We start from the raw sequence: 19144 nt of genomic DNA, 5'->3' as shown, positions 1-19144 counted from the left end.
GGGCATAATGTGAAGCCTTTGGCTGATGTCCTCTGGGTAGGGTGTTGTGAAGACTTTTTCTTTGGATCCCTGATAACAGAGGGTGGGTGTGAGATGGGAGTTGTTTAATGCCTCTTTCCTTTTTCCCAGGACAGAGGCCTGAAAATCCCCCGGCAGTTAGGACGAGGTCCGAGCTCCTTCATCCCCGTAGAAGAGGTGAGTTCTTCTGGCTTGTGATGATCTTCTCTTCTGCTATCAGACTTGGGGTAACAATTGCAACAGACTTATGAACCTGGTTATTTTTGGAGGCCCTGCTTCGGGTGCCTCCACCTTCTGACAATCCAGGACAGGGTCCTCTTGGTCATGGCCCCAAAGTTCCAGAATCCTTTCCCCAGGGAGATTGGTCTGTTCTCATTTGTTGTGGTCTTTCACGAGCGGGCGAGGACTTCTTTGTTTTATTTGGCACCCCTCAATGATTACTGTGCCCTAGCCAATGTTTTATGTTTCGTATGTATTTTAGCTCTTTTATATGCATTTGAATTGTGATTTAAAAACTCTTAAAAATGGTGCGATGAAGTGCATTTGGGAGGGAGGTTTGCTTGAATGGTTTTATAATGCCATGTTGTTATTATGGTTTATGCTGTACGCTGCCCAGAGCCCTTCGGGGATGGGCGGTTTCAAATCCAATATATAAATAAATAAAATAAAAATAAATAAATTGTTAGCTGCCTAGGTGGTCCTTCTAAGGCAGGAGTATAAACTTTGTAAATAAAAATAATAAAATAAATTGCCCTGTCCAGGTGTGGAAGACCTTGTGGTCACTTTTGAAGTTGGGGGTTAAATTTGCAAAGGTGTAACTTCTGGGAATGTTTGGTGGTTGGCTTGGATAAGGCATCTTCCACTGGGCATTGTCTTCTCCCAGGAGCAGAATCTGTAATGTTTAGCAACTAGCCCAAAAAAGTTGCCTTATTAGTTCAAACTAAATTTGAGGCCAAAATCCACGTAATACCTTTTATTAGGGCTGAAAGCATATTTTGAAATTGCTATCCCATGCTTTTAAAATGCTTGTTTGGAACAAGAGTGTAAAAAAAATCTAATAATACTTGGCACTGAGGGAGTTGTTGACGTTCAGAGAGTTTTCTCACTATCGCACTCTAGCCTTGTAAGATAGAACAGTATGTTTATTTAACGCAAAATGCATTTTGCTTAGTAACTCCTCAAAGCGACTCACAGTGGGCATGCACAGCCATAGTTGCAATAAATAGCCAGTGTAAGTTTAAAATATTCTATGGAAGGCAGAAAACTATACTGCTGTGAGGTGCAGTTGAGAGCAAGGGTTGACATTTTTCACCCTCACCCTGAGGTGTGCCAGGGGAAAATGGTGCCCAGGGCAACACCTGCTCTGGGTGCCCCCCCTTCCCATGCCCCACTTATCAGGTGTCGGTGGTCCTGGGCAGCCTGACGAAGCTGGACCAAGGGGCGTCCAGTGGGCCCGCAGCAGTCTCTCTGCCTGGCTTCTCCTGAAGAAGCAGCTGGGCCAGGAGCCTGCCATGGGCCCACCAGGCACCCCCACATGATCTAATGGGCACCCATGGTCAGTTGACCCCCCCCCCCATGTCTCTCTGGTAGATATGCCACTTCCCTCCCCCTAGTTCAGTGGTGGCGAACCTATGGCACGGGTGCCAGAGGTGGCACTCAGAGCCCTCTCTGTGGGCACGTGCAAACAGAGCCCCCCCCCCCACTCATTTAGGCTGGCTTGGGCCGCTGGGCTCGATTATTAGCATTAAACCTAAAACCTAGTTTTGGGGAAGCAGTGTAGGTAACCCTGTTCTGTTAAACCCCACTGATTTTCATGTGAAGAACTAAAGTGCGATCCTTTACTTGGGAGTAAATTCGGTCACTGGCAATGGGGCTTGTTTCTGAGTAAACCCTCCTAGGGTTGTGAATCACCCATTGGAAGAGTTGCACGGTTGCTTCAAAGCAAAGCCACTGACTACCACCAAGCTTTCTCCCGAGTAATGCACACCTTGGAGCCAACCATTTTTTCTAAACTAAAACCTCAGTATTCAGTTAAATTGCCGTGTTGGCACTTCGCGATAAATAAGTGGGTTTTGGGTTGCAGTTTGGGCACTCGGTCTTGAAAAGGTTCGCTATCACTGCCCTAGTTTATCCCTCCCCCAAAGTGGAGATATTTGTCCTAGCAAGCTCATGACTGTGATTTGAACTGGAAACGGTGGTTTATAGCTTGCTTTCTGTTATGCTCCACCAGTTCCTGGACTCACAGGCTAGATGTCTAACTGAGAAAGGAGGGAAACGCTACCCTTTCATCCCCACCTCCTTGGCCATTCCTTTGGGGTGTAGAATATAATAGGATTGCCACTGTTGGGACTGGCATCGCAGACGACAACAAAGAGCAACCTACCCAAATGAATCCATATTTCCTCTGTAAAATGTGCTAGGAAAGCCTGCCTGGTCACCTTGGGCCTGTCATGAACGTTCGGCCTACACCAGTGGTGGTGAACCTTTGGCACTCCAGATGTTATGGACTACAATTCCCATCAGCCCCTGCCAGCGGCAGTGGAGACCAGTGGCCATGCTGGCAGGAATTGTAGTCCATAATTATCTATTACCACCGAACTACACCAACCTTGCAGGGTTGTTTTGAGGATAAAATGGAGGAGGGGAGAAAGCTGGAAGCTGCTTCTGATCCCCGCTTAGGAAAAAGGCAAGGTATAAATACATGGTGGTGGTGGAAATTGCCGTCGAGTTACATCTGATTTTGGCAGTGCTGTAGAGCAGGGGTGTCAAACTCGCAGCCCTCCAGAGTTTCATGAACTTCAATTCCCATCAGTCCCTCCCATCATGAGCACTGGCTATACTGGCAAGGACTGATGGGAATTGTAGTTCATGAACCTCTGGAGGGCCGCGAGTTTGACACCTGTGCTGTCGGGCTTTCAAGGGAAGAGGTCTTCAGTTTGCCATTGCCTGCTGCCACAAGGGGTTAGAGAGTTCTGAGAGAACTGTGACTGGCCCAAGGTCACCCAGCAATCTTCATATGGAGGAGCGGGGAATCAAACCCGGTTTCCAGATTGGTGTTCCGCCTCTCTTAACCACTGTGCCATGATGGCTCTCTTATTAAATAACCCAAACCAGGGGTCTGCAACCTGCGGCTCTCTAGATGTTCATGGACTACAAATCCCATCAGCCCCTGCCAGCATGCTGGCAGGGGCTGATGGGATTTGTAGTCTGTGAACATCTGGAGAGCTGCAGGTTGCAGACCCCTGACCTAAACCAAAGGAGGAACTTTGTTTTTCTTTCAGATTTCTGAAAGTGTTGTGAGAGAGCAGGTGAGAAACAGCAAATTTGGTTGCATAACTATAATGGTCTGTTGTCCACCATTCATGGTGATACCAGGACGGGGAGGGGGGGGGTTTAAGCCAAGAGATGAGTGGAGGTGATTTGCCATTGCCTGCCCCTGCATAGCACCCCCAGTCTTCCTTGGTGGTCTCCCAGCAAATATTAACCATGCCCAGCCCTGCTTAACTTCCAAGCTGTGATGAAATCAGGGCATTCGGGCTGCTGCATTGGGAAACATGCAAGGTGTTTACTTAATTCTTCCTCCTTCCCTGGGGTGGGGAGCCAGCTCTGGGGGAGCCAGCTCTGTAGCTTCTACACGGAGTGGCTATTGCTGTAATCAGATCTTTGGCTGTGCTTCATCTGACACATGTGGTAGCATCGTCCAGCAGTGGCGTCATCTCCATATTTATCGAGTGACCTTCCCTGCCTGGGCACACAAACAACATATCTCAAGAGCCCGTGCGGACTTACCTCTCTTAACCACGTTCCTACACCTGTCAAATTCCATTTCTCTTTTGTGCCTTGGAGGCACCTTCGGGGAGTGGTGTGTGACTAACCACTCTAACGGCTCTGGCATTTGGACAGGGACAGTGCCCTGCCTTCGCATGCTCTGCCGGGGTGTTTCCTCCCCTGGCTGGCAGCCGCTGCCTCCTTCCCCTGGCCTGGTGCCAGTTCCTCCGCCCCCCTCCCCTCTTCTTCATTCCCCGAGTGCTCCGTAGAGCCATTGGCCGACCGGGTGGAAACTTATCACCGTGTTCCTGGACAGCTTTTGACGGCTGACTGTGGAGGCAGCTTCTGCTTCCAACCGACGTCATGAGGCAGGGATTCTCAATCTGGGAGCCCGGAGCTGTGTATATTGTGTTGAAACTCCCCAGCTGAGGGTGCTAGGCAGGGAGGCGTGCGATAGTTTGGGCTGGTGGAGGGGTGTATTTTCCGGACAGGGTATTGATTGAACAAATAACAAGATTGCGTCAATTGACTGAGTATACAAATTGCCGTTGGAAATGGAGACTTTTGAGAGTTTATGTTGACTCTTTTTCAGTGCCCCCTCCATCTCTCACACACCCCTGTAGAGCAATGATGGCGAACCTATGGCACGGGTGCCAGAGGTGGCACTCAGAGCCCTCTCTATGGGCACGTGCAGAGTCGCCGCCCTCCCCCCGCCCACGCATCTAGGCTGGCCTGGGCTGTTGGGCTCGATTATTAGCATTAAACCTAAGACCTAGTTTTAGGGAAGCAGTGTAGGTAACCCTGCTAAGCACTGTTAAACCCCACTGATTTTCATGCGAAGAACTAAAGTGGGATCCTTTACCTGGGAGTAAGCTCGGTTGCTGGCACTGGGGCTTGCTTCTGAGTAAACTCTCCTAGGGTCATGATTCACCCATTGGAAGAGTTGCACGGTTGCTTCAAAGCAAAGCCACCGACTGCCACCAAGCTTACTCCCGAGTAACGCACGCCTTGGAGCCAACCATTTTTTCTAAACTAAAACCTCAGTATTCAGGTTGAATTGCCGGGTTGGCACTTTGAGATAAATAAGTGGGTTTTGGGTTGCAGTTTGGGCACTCGGTCTCGAAAAGGTTCGCCATCACTGCTGTAGAGGGAGCATTGTCTAGTAGTTGGGATGTCAGATGTCAGTCGGGATGTGGCAGATGCGGGTTCAAATTCCTACTCTGCCATGGAAGCTTGGGCCATTCATCCATTCTCAGCCTCACCTACCTCACAGGCTTGTTGTGAGGACAAAATCGAAAAACAGAGAACTGTTGTCAGGTGCTTGAGGAGAAAATTGGGGCACAAATATTGAAATGAATCACCAGGTCTCTCCGATTGGATGATGTCTCATCAATTTTTGTCTCTGTTTTGAAAAGATATGTATGTGCAGCCTGTCTGTGCTCTTTCAAGGCTGAGGTGTTTTTTTTATTCCACTCCTAGATCCTACAGGAAGGAGTAGAGAGTGCCCAGCGGCGCCTCTTCATTGAGGCCTTTGTTTCGACAGGCAGGGTGGATAACATCACCATGGTGATGGGGCTGCACCCAGAATACCTCACCAGCTTCTGGAAGACTCAGTATCTCCTCCTGCGGATGGACGGCCCACTGCCCTATCACAAACGCCACTATATCGCTATCATGGTGAGTGGAGGGCAGGTAGGAACCAGCTCTCTAATTCAAAACCCCAGATGTAAGTCTGGTCTGGTTACCTTCTGCCTGTACAGTGTACTAGTTCTGCATCTGCCAAATACTTGGAATTTCTTTGTTTACTGTTTTTACTGTTACTGTTTTTATAGTAAACTACACTCTGTCTCAGATGTCAGTATGGACTGTTGAGAAAACTGTATGCTTCCGCGTTAGTATATAGTCCCGAACTAATGTGAAAATTATCATTCATTTTTACATATTGCCATTGTCAAAACCATTATTTTGTGCATTATTGAACATGGTGCTTTGACGCACGAGCAGTGTATTTTTACTTTCAAACTGATTGGGCGGGGGAGCAGGGCCAGATAGGTACTAGGAGCCAGGCAGAGCATTCTGAAACAAAGAAGGTCCAGCACATTGAGGAATATACAGCTCTATTATTGTCTTTTTCTGAGACAAAGTATATAAACTCTTTCAAAGTCGATTACACAGTGTGAGTCTCAGTGAAAGTCAATACACTGTTGAGGCCCTCCTGATTGTCCCTCCAAAAAGAAGCTCATCCAGTGGGCGCCCAAGAAGGAGCCTTTTTGGTGGCAGCCCCATGATCATGGAACAACTTCCCCAGGGAGATGTGCCTTCAAGAGACAGTGAAAGATACTTTTATTCAGGACTGCATTTGACTTGTTCCGTTTTTATTGGGTGGCAGCCCTAATTGAGATTTTGAATTGTGGTTTTTTATGAGTTTTTTTAAAAAATAATGATTGTTTTATTGAGTTTTGCAAGTTAGAAAAGTGGCGAGTAGATCCTTTAAATCTGTGGTTCTCAACCTTCCTAATGCTGCGACCCTTTAATACAGTTCCTCATGTTGTGGTGACCCCCAACCCTAACATTTATCCATTTTACAGATGGAGAACACTGATGCAGAGAGTCTTAGGCGACCCCTGTGAAAGGGCCGTTCAATCCCCAAAGGGGTCCCGACCCCCAGGTTGAGAACCACTGCTTTAAATCAATATAGAGAGCCATCTGATGAATGATGTACTGGGACTAGGGTTACAGAAATCTGAATAATCATAACTTATTATGAAGAACATCATTTTTCTTTATTCATATTATGTCAGTGGAAGCAGTGCAGCAACAAGGAGGTAATATATGCAACAAACAGATGCTATGTTCCCTCCACAGTGGTGTAACTCTGCAGTCCCTTTTTAAATAATAACACCGAGGTCAAAGCAATTAGGGTTGAGGTATGCTGCCTCTAAACTCGTAGTTTCCATTTAGCCATTGAGGCTGATGGCCATTGGTAGATCTACCCTCCTCTGTGCATCTGCCTCCAAAGCCATTTCAGCTGGTTGCTGCTACATGCTGTAGCAAGGAGTTCCATAAATTAATTAGCCTCTGGCCGGTTGCCTTCCCCGTAGGCTGCTGCTCGGCATCAGTGCTCCTACCTGGTTGGCTTTCACATGGCAGAGTTCCTCCAAGTCGGCGGGGACCCACTGTGGCTGCGAGGTTTGCAGTATGCCCCGCAGAAACTGCGGAACCTCAACGAGATCAACAAGATCCTGGCCCACCGACCCTGGCTGATCACCAAGGATCACATCAAGGTGAGCGCTCGAAATGGCAGAAAAGGGACCTCAGAAAGTCTGGGGCCTTGTGGTTAATCCCACTTGGGCTGCCGCTGGGTTGATAAGAGCTGGGAGACTGGTTTTCACTGCAGTCCTAAGCTGAGCAGAGCTGCACCCTTCAAGTTTGTGGAAGTCAATGAGGTGTTTAAAATCAATCTGTTTAGGGTAGCCCTGCCAGGCAAGTAAACGGACTCGCTCACATGGGACAATGCTAAAATGCATTCACTGGGCTGACTGGGAGAGGAAAAGGCTTGGCCAACAGCTAGCAAAGCGATCCGTTGGATCCTAACTGCGAGCAAACACAGCCACTGAACTTGCCCAGGGAAGGTTATCAAGGAGCCAGGGCCTGTGCCTTCCCTTGACCGGGCTGTTGCAGTGTTCAGTTCGTTTCAAGTTACAGCTCTGATTCCCAGTTCGTGGTAATGCAAAGCCTGTTACGTTGCCTGTGATGAGCTGGCCGTGGTGTCCAGCTGTGGGAGAGGGTCAGGAACACATGCAGTGAGATTTCTGTGCATGTGCAAGCGCACGAATGCCAGGAAGGCATGTTGTAAGTCATGCTGCTGAGGATACTGTTCTTGCTTACAGGGTTCATGTAAGGACAGAGACGGTGTAGGCGAAACAGTTTGCAGGGACAAGAAGTACCAAGTCTTTAATTTTTTTTCCTTCACCATCAAGTCACAACTGACTTATGGCAACCTCTGGGGGTGTTTTCAAGGCAAGAGACGTTCAGAGGTGGTTTGCTGTTGCCTCCCTCCGCATCAGGACCCTACTATTCCTTGGAGGCCTCCCATCCAAATACTTGCCAGTGTCCACCCTGTTTAGCTTGTGAGATCTGATGAGGTCAGGCTAGCCTGGGCTGTCCAGGTCCAGTCGTCTCTAAATTTGCTGAGCCTGTCTCCAGTGAAACACATCATTGCAGCGTACAGTAACGCAGGCTAACTATGTGAAGCAAGCAACCAAGAGGGCATCCAAAGCGTGAAATGTCATCCTAACCAGCAAGGTTGTACAGGAGCCTTTGACTTGGTCGTGGCTCTTGGGCTGAGGCCAGTTTGGAGATTGCAGGTGTAGCTTGGCAGGAGAGCACTTCCATTGTGTGACTAAGGCTCCCAGCAGCTCTGGAAATTAAGGAATCTTGGGTAGTAGAACTAAAAGACTTACTGTTTCCTAATATTTTGGGTATCACAGGAAGGACCAATTATTGAACTCCATACCGACTTTAGGGCATAGGGTTGGGCTGTGTTCAGTGGTAGAATAGCATAGATTGTTGGATTCTCTTCTGGCACTCTGCGCTAACTGATGGGACACTTTTGCATGGGCGGGGATGGTGTGGCTCAGTGGTGGAACATCTGCTTTGACATTCAGAAGGTTCCAGGTTTGACCCCCAGCATTCCCAGTTAGAAGGATCAGCTAAGAGGTGATGCCATACAGGTGCTGCCCTTCTGACTGGACAACAGGGATTCAGATCCACCGAAGGGCTGATGCAGTGTAAGGCAGCGTCAAGCGTGTGGTCTTTTTTTTCAGGCACTCCTGAAGACGGGCGATAACAGCTGGTCCCTCGCAGAACTTATCCAAGCGCTGGTGCTCCTGACGCATTATCACTCCTTGGCTTCTTTCGTGTTTGGGTGTGGCATCAACCTGGAAATCGACCAGGACGGAGGCCACGCATTCCAGCCCCCTTCGCCACGCAGCTGTGATAGCAGCCCAGCTTCGGAGGATGGAGTGAGCGCTTCCAGTGTGAGTGAACTTGAGAATTTGGGGCATGTCCTTCCAATTTTTTTGCCAGCGGAACATGATGGGTTGGATTCTGTCAATCTACTGGCAGGCCTCTTCTACCAGAGGGCCAGCATCTATGAAATCCAACCTACTTTAGACCTTTTGAAGTTGAGCAAAGACGGTGTGGTGGTAGGGGATCTCATCTTGGGAAGGCCTCGGCCCTTCTGTCCTCTTTGGGTGTAACGGATAGCCAAGGTTTGCTTTGGCACAAAAAAAGCGAACTTCTACCAGGTCTCCTTGATAAATTCTCAAACATGTCTGAGTTGTCTTTCTAAACATGTATTTTTTCTTCTTCTTTTTAGCCAGTGTTGGCTTTAAAATAGTGAGGAGGGAGAGTTGTTGAATCCCCGTTTTGCTGCCAAGCAGAATGTTTTAATACCAAGGCAATGGAACAAAATGGATAAGCACAGCATGGCAGGATTTTGCCTGGCCTTTGTGTTGAGGGTGAAAGCATAGGTGGGATGTGGCTCAGTGGATAAGAATGTCTGCTTTCATCCAGAAGGTCCCAGGTTCAATCCCCAGCATCTCCAATTAAAAGGATCAGGTGGAAAGACTTCTTCCAATGAGCCACTGCTAGCCCAGAGTAGACAGTCCTGCTCTTGGTAGACCAAGGATCTGGCTTTGTGTGAGTCAGCCCTGTATGTTGGTGTCCCTTTCCCAGGGCACAGATGCTATGGAAGAGGTGGAGGTGTTGATGGAGAGGATGAAGTTGCTTCAGGAGTGCCAGTTGGAAGAGGAGGCCGTCACCCAGGAGGAGATGGAAACACGCTTCGAGATGGAGAAAACCGAGAGCTTGCTTGTTACTACCTCAGGTAAGACAGCAGAGTTATTGGATGGAGTTTAGGGCAAAGATGGCAGAGGGTCTTCTGCAGGGTTTCTTGCCAGCTCAGAAGGGATGGGGGAAACACTCTGCAGGTAGCTTTTGCCAGTGGAATTAGCAGACTAAGAAGAGAACGTCCCTACTTTGCATGGTCGTAGCTGGATGCTGTGAACATGCCTGAAGGTTCCCAAATGGGTTACTTTTCTGTCTGCAAAGAGGTTGAGTACATGTTTGTCTCTTTAAATTTGTTTGACAGCACAAAATGTTGCTAATTAGGAATTCCAGGCTACAGGATATGATCATATTAACGTGCTGGGGGTATTTCTTCTCTTGGACCAAAGAACCCTTTCAGGGTTCGTCCAAGAGGGGAACACTAGGTGACCTTCTCCGTGTCCTCTTGTTACCTTCTTGGTATCCCTCCCCCAGTAGATATTGCCGAACACTCCCTGCCTCCCAACGTCCTGTGCTTTGTGGAGGATCCAGAGTTTGGATACAAGGATTTCACCAGGAGAGGAGAGCAAACGCCACCAACTTTCCGAGCCCAGGTACTTCGTCTGTCTGTGTTTGAGACCCGTTCTTTTCAGGAGGGCCCTGGCATTCATCCTCATTTCAAAAAACCCAGCAACCAACCTTTCCCTAAAGATGCTAAGTTCTTTCATTCAGTGCCAATCCTCACAGCATGCTCTACATTTGCGTGCTGCAATTTGCAGGTCATTGTTTGGTCTTTAGATTGCCTGTGTACTACAGATGGGTGGCTAGGCTGGACTTGACAGCTGCAGAGCTACATTTTGCAACTATAGGACATTACCAGTTTGGTGGCTCCAATTCCATTAACTAGAAAACCCCACCAAATTATCTTGGTAGCTCTCCTCTGAAGTGGGGGGCAGGCTGAGAGGGGGAGGGTTCAGTTCCTTAAGGATGGGCAGAATATAAAATTACTGTCAACAGTGGAACACCCTACAGTACTATTTAGAGTAAGGTGTCCCCAATATGGTGGTTCCCACAGACATCTTTTCTGTTTCCTGCCTGATGTTTTTAGGAAGTGGTTGGGGGTCAAGAGGTCTTTTGCCCAGCAAGGCTTGATTGACTATTGGAGATTTGAGCTCTCTGTGCAGATTTTTTAAAACGTTGCTTTGGCCACAGCTGCCAGCGAAGTACAAGGACCAGCACTGTCTTACTGAAGTTAAGTTGTTGGCAATCATTTTGTGTCTGACTTCACCTCCCATGGCAGCCATTTTGTTGCTGCACCCACCGTGCTGTCTCAGAATCCCAAACGCAACCACAGGCTAGAAAAGGTTGGGGGCCCCTGGTTTAGTGGATTACCCTGGCAAAGTGCAGTCTTTGGGGAGAATCTTTTCAAAACCGTGGGGGTCCTACAGAGAACTGCCGTGGTAGTTAGTGTATTGGCCTTGAATCAGATTCAAATACCAGATCACTGAGACATACACTCAGCCCAACCTTCCTTACGGGGTGTTTAGAATAAAGTGGGGGCACGCAGAATGGTGTTGCCAGCTGCTTTGGATCCCCATTGGACAAGAAAAGGAGTATAAATGAAATTAAGCACAGTATTGTAGGCTTGGGGCTGTGTATCTCTTTGAAACGTCTGTGCCAACTTCTTTCTCTCTCTCCAGGACTACACCTGGGAAGACCATGGCTACTCTCTCATCAATCGCTTGTATCCTGATGTGGGGCAGCTGCTAGATGAGAAATTCCAGGTGGTCTACAACCTGACCTATAACACAATAGCTATGCACAGCGGTGTGGACACTTCTATGCTCCGGAGGGCCATCTGGAATTACGTTCACTGTGTCTTTGGCATTCGGTAGGTCCCACTCGGTCCTCCCCCCCCCCCCATTTAGCCTGTTGTGTCTCCTCATCACAAACTCACTTGTAGACCTTCTGCATTTGAAGAATTATTGTTCTGACAGCCTAACAGGCCATATTTTCCTTGTGTCTACCGTGGTCCCGTTCACCACATGTGCTGGGAAAGTTCCAGCCAAGGACCTTATTTCAGGGTACATTTGGGCCCAGGTTTGGACCATGGGGAGAGAGAATCTTCCACCTACATTTCCCATACCATTTTCCCAGTCTCAAGCTGCCATGGGGAATGGCGTTCTTCCCACACTGGGAGCACTTACGTTTAGCCCATCAGTAAAGTTCCTCATTAGGGCAAATACTAACTCCTGCTGGGTGTTTCAGGTTGGGAAAATGGTGCATGCATGTTTGGAGGAGAGGATGCACTGAGCATTCTTTCCCCACAGTCTGGATTCAGATCTGATTCCTGGCATGCCTGGGAATTATGTTCTGAGTACAAAACCCTGAGCATATATCTGGGTAGCAAGATTGGGGCTGAGAACAGGAGTCTCTTGCAGGTCTACGTCTGGTTTCTTTATCTGTGTTTTGCTTGCGGGGGAAAAAAGAATTAGTTACCTTTCCAGTTCTTGGAATGAGAAAACACTGAAGACCCTTTGAGCCAGTCGCCTGACTGGTCCTTGGTATCTGTTTGGATAGACGAGCCCAGGCCACGTGGCTGGCCTTGCGCAGAGCTTACCCAAGCGGGTGTGACTAAAGGACTGAGTCACCTAATTCTTACAAAGTCGGATGTTAGACATGCGTGAAGGATGTGGGTGGACTTGCTCCATCTCCGCCTCTGCTGGGCCTTCCATGTGAAGGAGATGGACAGTGCTCTCTTGGCAGGACAGATGCGGTTGTATCTCCCAGGAGGGGTCCTAGTTTGGTTGTAAGAGTACACGGAAGATCCCAGTTCTAGTTCTCCCCTTTCAAATCACATCCTAGTACGTGGGCAGACTGGGAGAAGTAAGCAGCCTGGAAAAAGAGCCCCCACCCCCCAGGGGCTGGCGCAACTTCACACCATGTGTGGCTTCTTGTTTGCTGTCTGGGGTTTGACTTGGCCACGTGTCTCCTGGAGCTTGGCTAGGCAACGTGCCTCCTTCCCCTCGCCAGTGTGCATCGACTGCCTCCTATCCATCACTTGGGGTTAGTGTACCCCAGAATTTGGGCAGGCCATCAACCCAACTAGGACTTCCCTGGGTTACCTTAATGCTCTTGGGTTTCTGTGGGTTCTGCCCAGACATCGATCTACTCAGCTCCAGCTTTGATGGCTTGTTCTACGTGCATTCCAGTTGTACTTTTAGGTTAGAATTATGTTGACACCCTTTGGGATGTCCATGATGGAGCCTCTGTTTGGCATGCCGAAGGTCCCACGTTCAATCTTCGGCATCTCCAGCTAGGAAGGATCAGGTGATGTGAAAGGCCTCTACCTTGGGACCCTGCATGTGTGTTCAGTGGTTGAGGGCACCAATGGAGAGCCTCCCCGCTATGTAAGGGGAGAGGGGCTGTGGCTCAGTGAAAGAGCCTCTGCTTTGCCTACAGAAGTTTTCAGGTTCAATCCCTGGCAACTCCAAAATAAACAAGTAGTAGGTGATGTGAAAGATCTTCACCCTAACACGCGGGAGATCTGCTGCCAGTCCGAGTAGACAATACTGACTTCGATGGACCAATGTGGTGTAGTGATTAAGAGCAGGTAGACTCTAATCTGGAGAGCCAGGTTTGATTCTCCACTCCTTCTCATGAGCGGCAGACTCTTATCTGGAGAACCAGATTTGTTTCCCCGCACCTGAATTCCTCCTAGGTGACCTTGGGCTGGTCACAGTTCTCTCAGAACTCTCTCAGCCGCACCTGGTGGCTTTTGGGGGATGAGGAAGGGAACGGAGTTTGTAAACTGCCTTGAGTCTCCTTACAGGAGAGAAAGGTGGCGTGTATAAATCCAAACTCCTCTTCTTCAGTGGTCTGGTTCAGAATAAGGCAGCTTCACAGGTTCATACGTGCAACCTGGCATCAGTAAGGCATGATGTAAGGAAACCTGTTCATACGTGCAACCTGGCATCAGTAAGGAAAGTCCTAGGACAGCTGTAGCCCGAGTATGTAAACCAAAGATCAGACTCTTTGTTTTCTTTTGTTTTTAATATAGCATCGTAAGTTCTCATCGTCTTGTCCTTTCTTAGGTATGATGACTACGATTATAGGGAAGTGAACCAGCTCTTGGAGCGCAGCTTGAAGGTTTACATCAAAACAGTAGCCTGCTACCCAGAGAAAACCACTAAGAGAATGTATACACACTTCTGGAGACATTTCAAGCACTCCGAGAAGGTAAAGTATTATTTACTGATGTGTTCTAACCGGGGGGGCGGGGTGGTGGTGGTGGTGGTGGTTGGAAAATTGGCCATCGTTTCCTGCAATCTTAAGAGAAATGTAGCCTCCAAATCCAGTTTTCAAAAAGGTGGAGAAAATCTTAACTTTATGTCTCCTCCCACAGACGAGAATTTCCACTTCCGGAGCCAGAAGAGGGGTACACCTGTTCAAACCTCCCCACCCAAGAGTTAAATGTGTATTGTTTGGCACCTCGTCTAACCCTAATATAGACATGGGGCAGAATGAAGTGGTAGAATTGGTGGGCGGCGGGGGGCGGGGTGAGAATGGGGCTATGCCACTTCAGGTTGAGAGAGCGACACTTTCAGTGCCTCCCCCCGCATAAAAACTAGCTACAATTCTTGAGGAGGGGCAGTAATGATACTGTCACTGAAAAGTCTGCATTGAGAAAACTGGATTTCTCTTGTCTGTGCAAACTATGCAAGTGGCATAACACGGTTACTTCCTCATAGGTAGCATTTGCGGGAGGGGGTTCTCACCTGGGGGGATGCCCTGCAGGGAACAGCCTTAGAAACTTCTCCTCTGCCTCTTGAAAATGCTGCTTCCATGCTAACTTCCAGGATTTGAAGTCACAATAGCTAGACATTGGTTTCCTTTAAAATAAGTACATGAAGAAGCAGAGAGTCTCCAGAAGTTGAGCTCAGCGCTCCCATACACTCACAGCATTCTCCCAGGCCTGAGGTTGAGGGACATCTCTGTATTCCCTCAATTTCCCTTAAGTTGCTGCATTTTTTTATGACAACAGTATCATAACATTCCATTCCATTAATCTGCCTTTCTTCCATCATGGGGACTTAAAGAGGAATCATGTCTAGGCCTGGACTAGATCCAGCCCTGCTTATTCAACAAAGTTATCATGTGCCTTCTAGCATACCCTGTGATCTACTAAAGAATGTCTCTCTCTGAAATAGCCCAGATAATCCTTGTTTGCATGTAGGGAAGATGAAATCTTTCTTTTGTATCAAATTGTGGCTGACTGACCCTGTGGGGTTTTTCAGTGCAGGAGCAGAGCAGAGGTGGTTTGTCACCGTATACCCCTGCATAGCAGCCCAAATCTTTGGTCGTCACCCATTCCAATACAATCAGAGCTGACTCGGCTTAGCTTCTGAAATCTGAGAGGATGGGGCTAGCCCAGCCTATCCAGGGCAGGGCATTTCTTTGCTGATGGGCTGAAGAGTTGCCCTCCTTCTTGTGGTGGGGTTGGGGACCATCTTGGTGCATGCTGCTTGTGTTTTCCTTTTCTGACAAATTACTCCTTCTCCTTCTAGGTACATGTCAACCTGCTTCTCCTGGAAGCCCGCATGCAGGCTGCCCTGCTTTACGCCCTACGTGCCATCACCCGCTACATGACCTGATGGGACCGTCCCCTCTCTTGTCCTGCAAGAAGCACTGACCACCTGGAGGACAGGGGAGATTTTTAAAGTTAGCGATCTGTTTTCAGAAATCATCATGAAAAGACCGGGCCGTGTCTCTGTCTGGCTATTGGAGATAAAAAGTGTAGTTTCAAGAGGATCTCCTGACAAGAGACTGCCAAGAAAAGGGGGTTTGGGGAAAAGTCCAAACTGTTCAGGTGAACCTGTGGTGAAAAATGACTTTCGCATACTCCTGCCACTTTGGCTGGATCTGGAGCCATCAGCGGCTTGCTGCGTGGCTTGCAAGCTCTGTCGCTGGCCAATGTAGGGTCTCCGGGTTCCATGGGGTCAGTTTTGGGCTGGAATCTTGGAAGACTAGTTTGCTAAGCCTTTGATTGGCCCAGGATGTGTTCGAATGGGTGGTAGCTTCCTGCCACAGCTGCACCCATCTTCCCCCCTGCCCCCAAATTAAGAGTGCAATGAATTTCTGGTCTTCTGGTTGCATCTTTTTGCAAGGTTGCTACTCCTCGACCAACTGGGGCGAAGATTCGATGAACCAAAGAGATCCTTCTGCCGTACCAAAAGTGCGCTTTCTTTCTGTGGCCTATATACTTGCTGTCGGTCTTTGAAGGTTCAAGCAGATCACCAGTGTCTCTTGCAAACTTGATGATTGTTTAAAAATTGGGAAGGTGGCGTGCTGGGGGTTGGGGCAGATTGACTGTTCTCTGCGATTGGTGGTTATACTGCATTTCTGCTGGTAGAGGGTTTTTGCCCTCCAAACACTGTCCTTGTTTTGTGTACAGTTCTGGGGGGATGGGTTGGGAAGAAATGCAATGTTAGGGATAAGCTGGGCCAGAATCTTAGAGATTTTTTTTTTTTGGCAGGTGGGCAAGGGGTGGGAGTCATGTGAAAGTTGGGCAGTTTTGCACTGGAGGTACTGCACGTCTGGAGCACGCAGCTCTTCTGTTTTTGAGTGGACCATCCATTCATGCCGAGGGAGAGGATGTGAATTTCTGTTCAAAAAGTTCCCACTTTAAGGCAGATGGGTCTTTTGGCAAAATCTGCCTATAATAGCTCTGATTCCAAGATCTTCTCTTGCTTTTGTATTTTGAGAATTCAAATTAGCAGAACTTCTTTACAACTTCCTCTCTCCCCAAAGTCCTAATTATTAGCTTTCAGCAATGGGAAAATCTCCTTTCCTGAATTGCCTATGTTTCGGCAATTTTGCTCCCTCAGTGACTTTCAGTTGGGCGGGGAGGATTAACCTGAAATCCTCTGGAATGTAATTTGCGGCCAAAGTGGAAACCCCCCCCCCCTCGATAGGAGCAGTGGCCACATTGTACAATCCAGTGGTCAGCTTGTGCATATTGCAGTTGATACCCACACCTTGTCTTTGTTCAGACAACATGGCAGCTGCAGAGAGTAGGAAGACCTGTGCACTCATTGGAGGCAACATCTGAAAAGAACTTGCTGAGCACAGCTACTGATTCATTTTTTTCCCACCCCAATTGTTTCCTTTGACCCTTTTAACTCAGTTATTTCTTTAAAATGTCCCTCCATTTCAAAACATCCAAAAGGTAGTTGTATGTTTCATTCTATCATTCACATCTTGCCATGAGATTTACCCTTCTTGCTGTGAACTTGTAACATTTCTGTGCGTTTTAACCCTTTTCACTCAAGGGGTCAAATTCTTCTCTTCATGGAGTAGGAAGAAGGTGGGGCTGCAAGAGAATTCCTGTAATGTCGATTGTGCAGCCAGTGCAGACATCTTCGCAGATAACAATCCTGTACCTTCAAACAAAGGAGAACTCAAATGCCTGAAACATGTGCTATATGCCCAAAGCTACTGCAGAGGTGCTTGGAATTGCTCTTAATGTAGTCTGCCCAGATCTCTGACAGCATGGCCTCTGAGCTGCTTACAGCAAACAGCCTATGGAGTTCACTGTTGTGGCATGCGGGATTCTGGCCATGTTCCACTCTCCTAATATGGTTATGGGTCCATCCTATGCAAAGGTGCCAAATAGCCCATCCTGATTGTGGAGGAAGGAGAGAGATCTTTGAGGGTTTAAAGACAGGTACCATCTTCACTAAGAACAAAGCTGACCTTCTCTGTCCTGATTCAGGCACGCTTCTGTCCCCCCTTCGTCTTGCTGAGACTGGAAGCCTCCAGCCCAAGGGTTAACAGACTAGGAACTGAGCCCTCAAATCTGTTAAAATTAGGCTTTGGAAGGCACAGTGCCTCCTTTCCCCAACCTGATCTCACCTGCCAGAGAGCTGTCTGCCAAACAGCTACTCAAAGGGGTGACTTACAGTGGGCTTGCAACAGAGTCCCCGAATTTCTTTCCAGGAGTCCAGATAGATTTATATTTCTTCTGGTGTACTAATTTTCTTCTTTAAAAGGAAGTCCCTGGAAACATGTGACAGTTGCCCTTGGAAGATGGTCAAAGAGGTCTGTGTGCTCCAAGTGTAGTTACCCTTGGATGGCATAAACATCCAGTTTTGTCAGTTGTCTGGTTTATTACAGCTTGGAGCCCCCCTCCCCCACCAACTTCAGATCCCTGATTTGTCCTCGACAGTGTTCCTTCAGGTCTACTGATTCCCAGGAGCAGTATTTTTGGAGGGGACCCACAAATCTGCATTTCCTGCAGCACAACTCTGCTTAAGCAGTTAAGGAGCTGGTCCTAGGCATAAAGACACTGCCTTACGATACCTCTTCCATTGCAAAGCTAGACTTAATGGCTTTCTGAAACAGGGACTTGCTATTAAATATCTAGGACACATTCTGTAAAATTTTGCAAGGTTCTCTCTCTCTCCCCAGCCATTTTCACAGGGGAACGCAAGTCAAAGTAGCATTACCATGGAACAGCCTGGCGCGTGGCTGTTTTGCAGAATGAGCCCCTGCCATCTCTGAAAAGGGGATTTCTGGTTTTGTCCTTGCTCACAGCAGTATTATACAATCAGGCAACAAACACACTGTGAAATTCAGAGGCTGGCTTGTCTCATGACTGGGCTGAGCAGGCCTCAACTCCTCAAGCTGGTTTTGATCATTGTTTCTGCCGCCGCCGCCCCCCCCCCCCGTCAATTCCTGGTTTGTTTTTCAAGCTAATGTTTTCTACCCATTTTGCACAGTACGGATGGCTTCATCAGCATCCAGGTCCTTTTTTTTTTGTTCTTGTTGGTTGTTGTACGTTCATTTCTGGTGGATCTTTTTTTTCCTTTTCCTTTTTTGTGGGATAAGCCAGTTTCTGTGACCTTGGGAGGTGAAGAATCAGCCCAGTATAAATGGGGGGGGGGAAGGGGGATGGAGAAAGGGTGGCCAGAGAAGTAGAACTCTTTAGGTGGGTGTGGCTGCTACATTTCACACCTGCACCAGATGTTTTTTTGCCATCTGGCCACCCCCCCCCCTTCCAAGTGGGACAGTCAGAGTCCTGGCAGTCTCCCTTAATCTCAGCTGCACCTTCACTCTGTGTAAATTATTATGGTTTTTTAAATGTATTTACTCTTGACTGTACCATTGTTGTGACTTTGCTACCAATTCTGTTTTGACAAATAAAATTGCCTTTTGTTTTCCAAAGATGGCTTCTTTCCTGACAGTTAAATCTGTATCCATTTAGCTCTTTTATTGCCATGCTGCGGCTTAAGGGCACTGTTCTCCCCTCTCACATCTCATAAATTAGCATATACTAGGTTTATTCCATACAGTCGACAGACCCAAACAGAAAGAATGTACCTTACGCAAAATATTGAAGTAGACCAGCCCATTCCACATGCATATGCAGCAGAAAAAAATTTTTTTAATGCCCACGACAACAACCTTGGAAGGAAGGTTAGAGCTGGAGTGTTTAGTCCTAAGGTCACTGAGTAAACTTCTCTGGCCA

The 19144-nt window shown here is 48.0% G+C and overlaps 1 protein-coding gene across 4 annotated transcripts in view; it reads left to right on the top strand.

Moving 5' to 3' along the window:
* Window positions 1-18840, top strand: part of SESN2 (sestrin 2) — a 38867-nt gene extending 20027 nt beyond the window's left edge. For 2 of the 4 annotated variants that reach the window (XM_048500540.1, XM_048500543.1), the window contains exons 2-10: window positions 130-195; window positions 5266-5463; window positions 6888-7070; window positions 8613-8825; window positions 9526-9676; window positions 10111-10229; window positions 11316-11506; window positions 13710-13854; window positions 15183-18840. In XM_048500540.1, the coding sequence (XP_048356497.1) occupies window positions 130-195; window positions 5266-5463; window positions 6888-7070; window positions 8613-8825; window positions 9526-9676; window positions 10111-10229; window positions 11316-11506; window positions 13710-13854; window positions 15183-15269 (1353 nt within the window). In that variant the 3' untranslated portion in view covers window positions 15270-18840. The remainder of the gene's footprint in view (window positions 1-129; window positions 196-5265; window positions 5464-6887; window positions 7071-8612; window positions 8826-9525; window positions 9677-10110; window positions 10230-11315; window positions 11507-13709; window positions 13855-15182) is intronic. The other 2 variants (XM_048500544.1, XM_048500541.1) reach the window with 2 other exon arrangements.
* Window positions 18841-19144: the final 304 nt, after the last annotated feature.

This window comes from Sphaerodactylus townsendi, linkage group LG06 (genome assembly GCF_021028975.2).
Source record: "Sphaerodactylus townsendi isolate TG3544 linkage group LG06, MPM_Stown_v2.3, whole genome shotgun sequence".
NCBI classification, from domain to species: Eukaryota; Metazoa; Chordata; class Lepidosauria; order Squamata; family Sphaerodactylidae; genus Sphaerodactylus; species Sphaerodactylus townsendi.
Note: the sequence above shows the minus strand (reverse complement) of the source record. Positions and strands in the feature narration are given on the sequence as shown.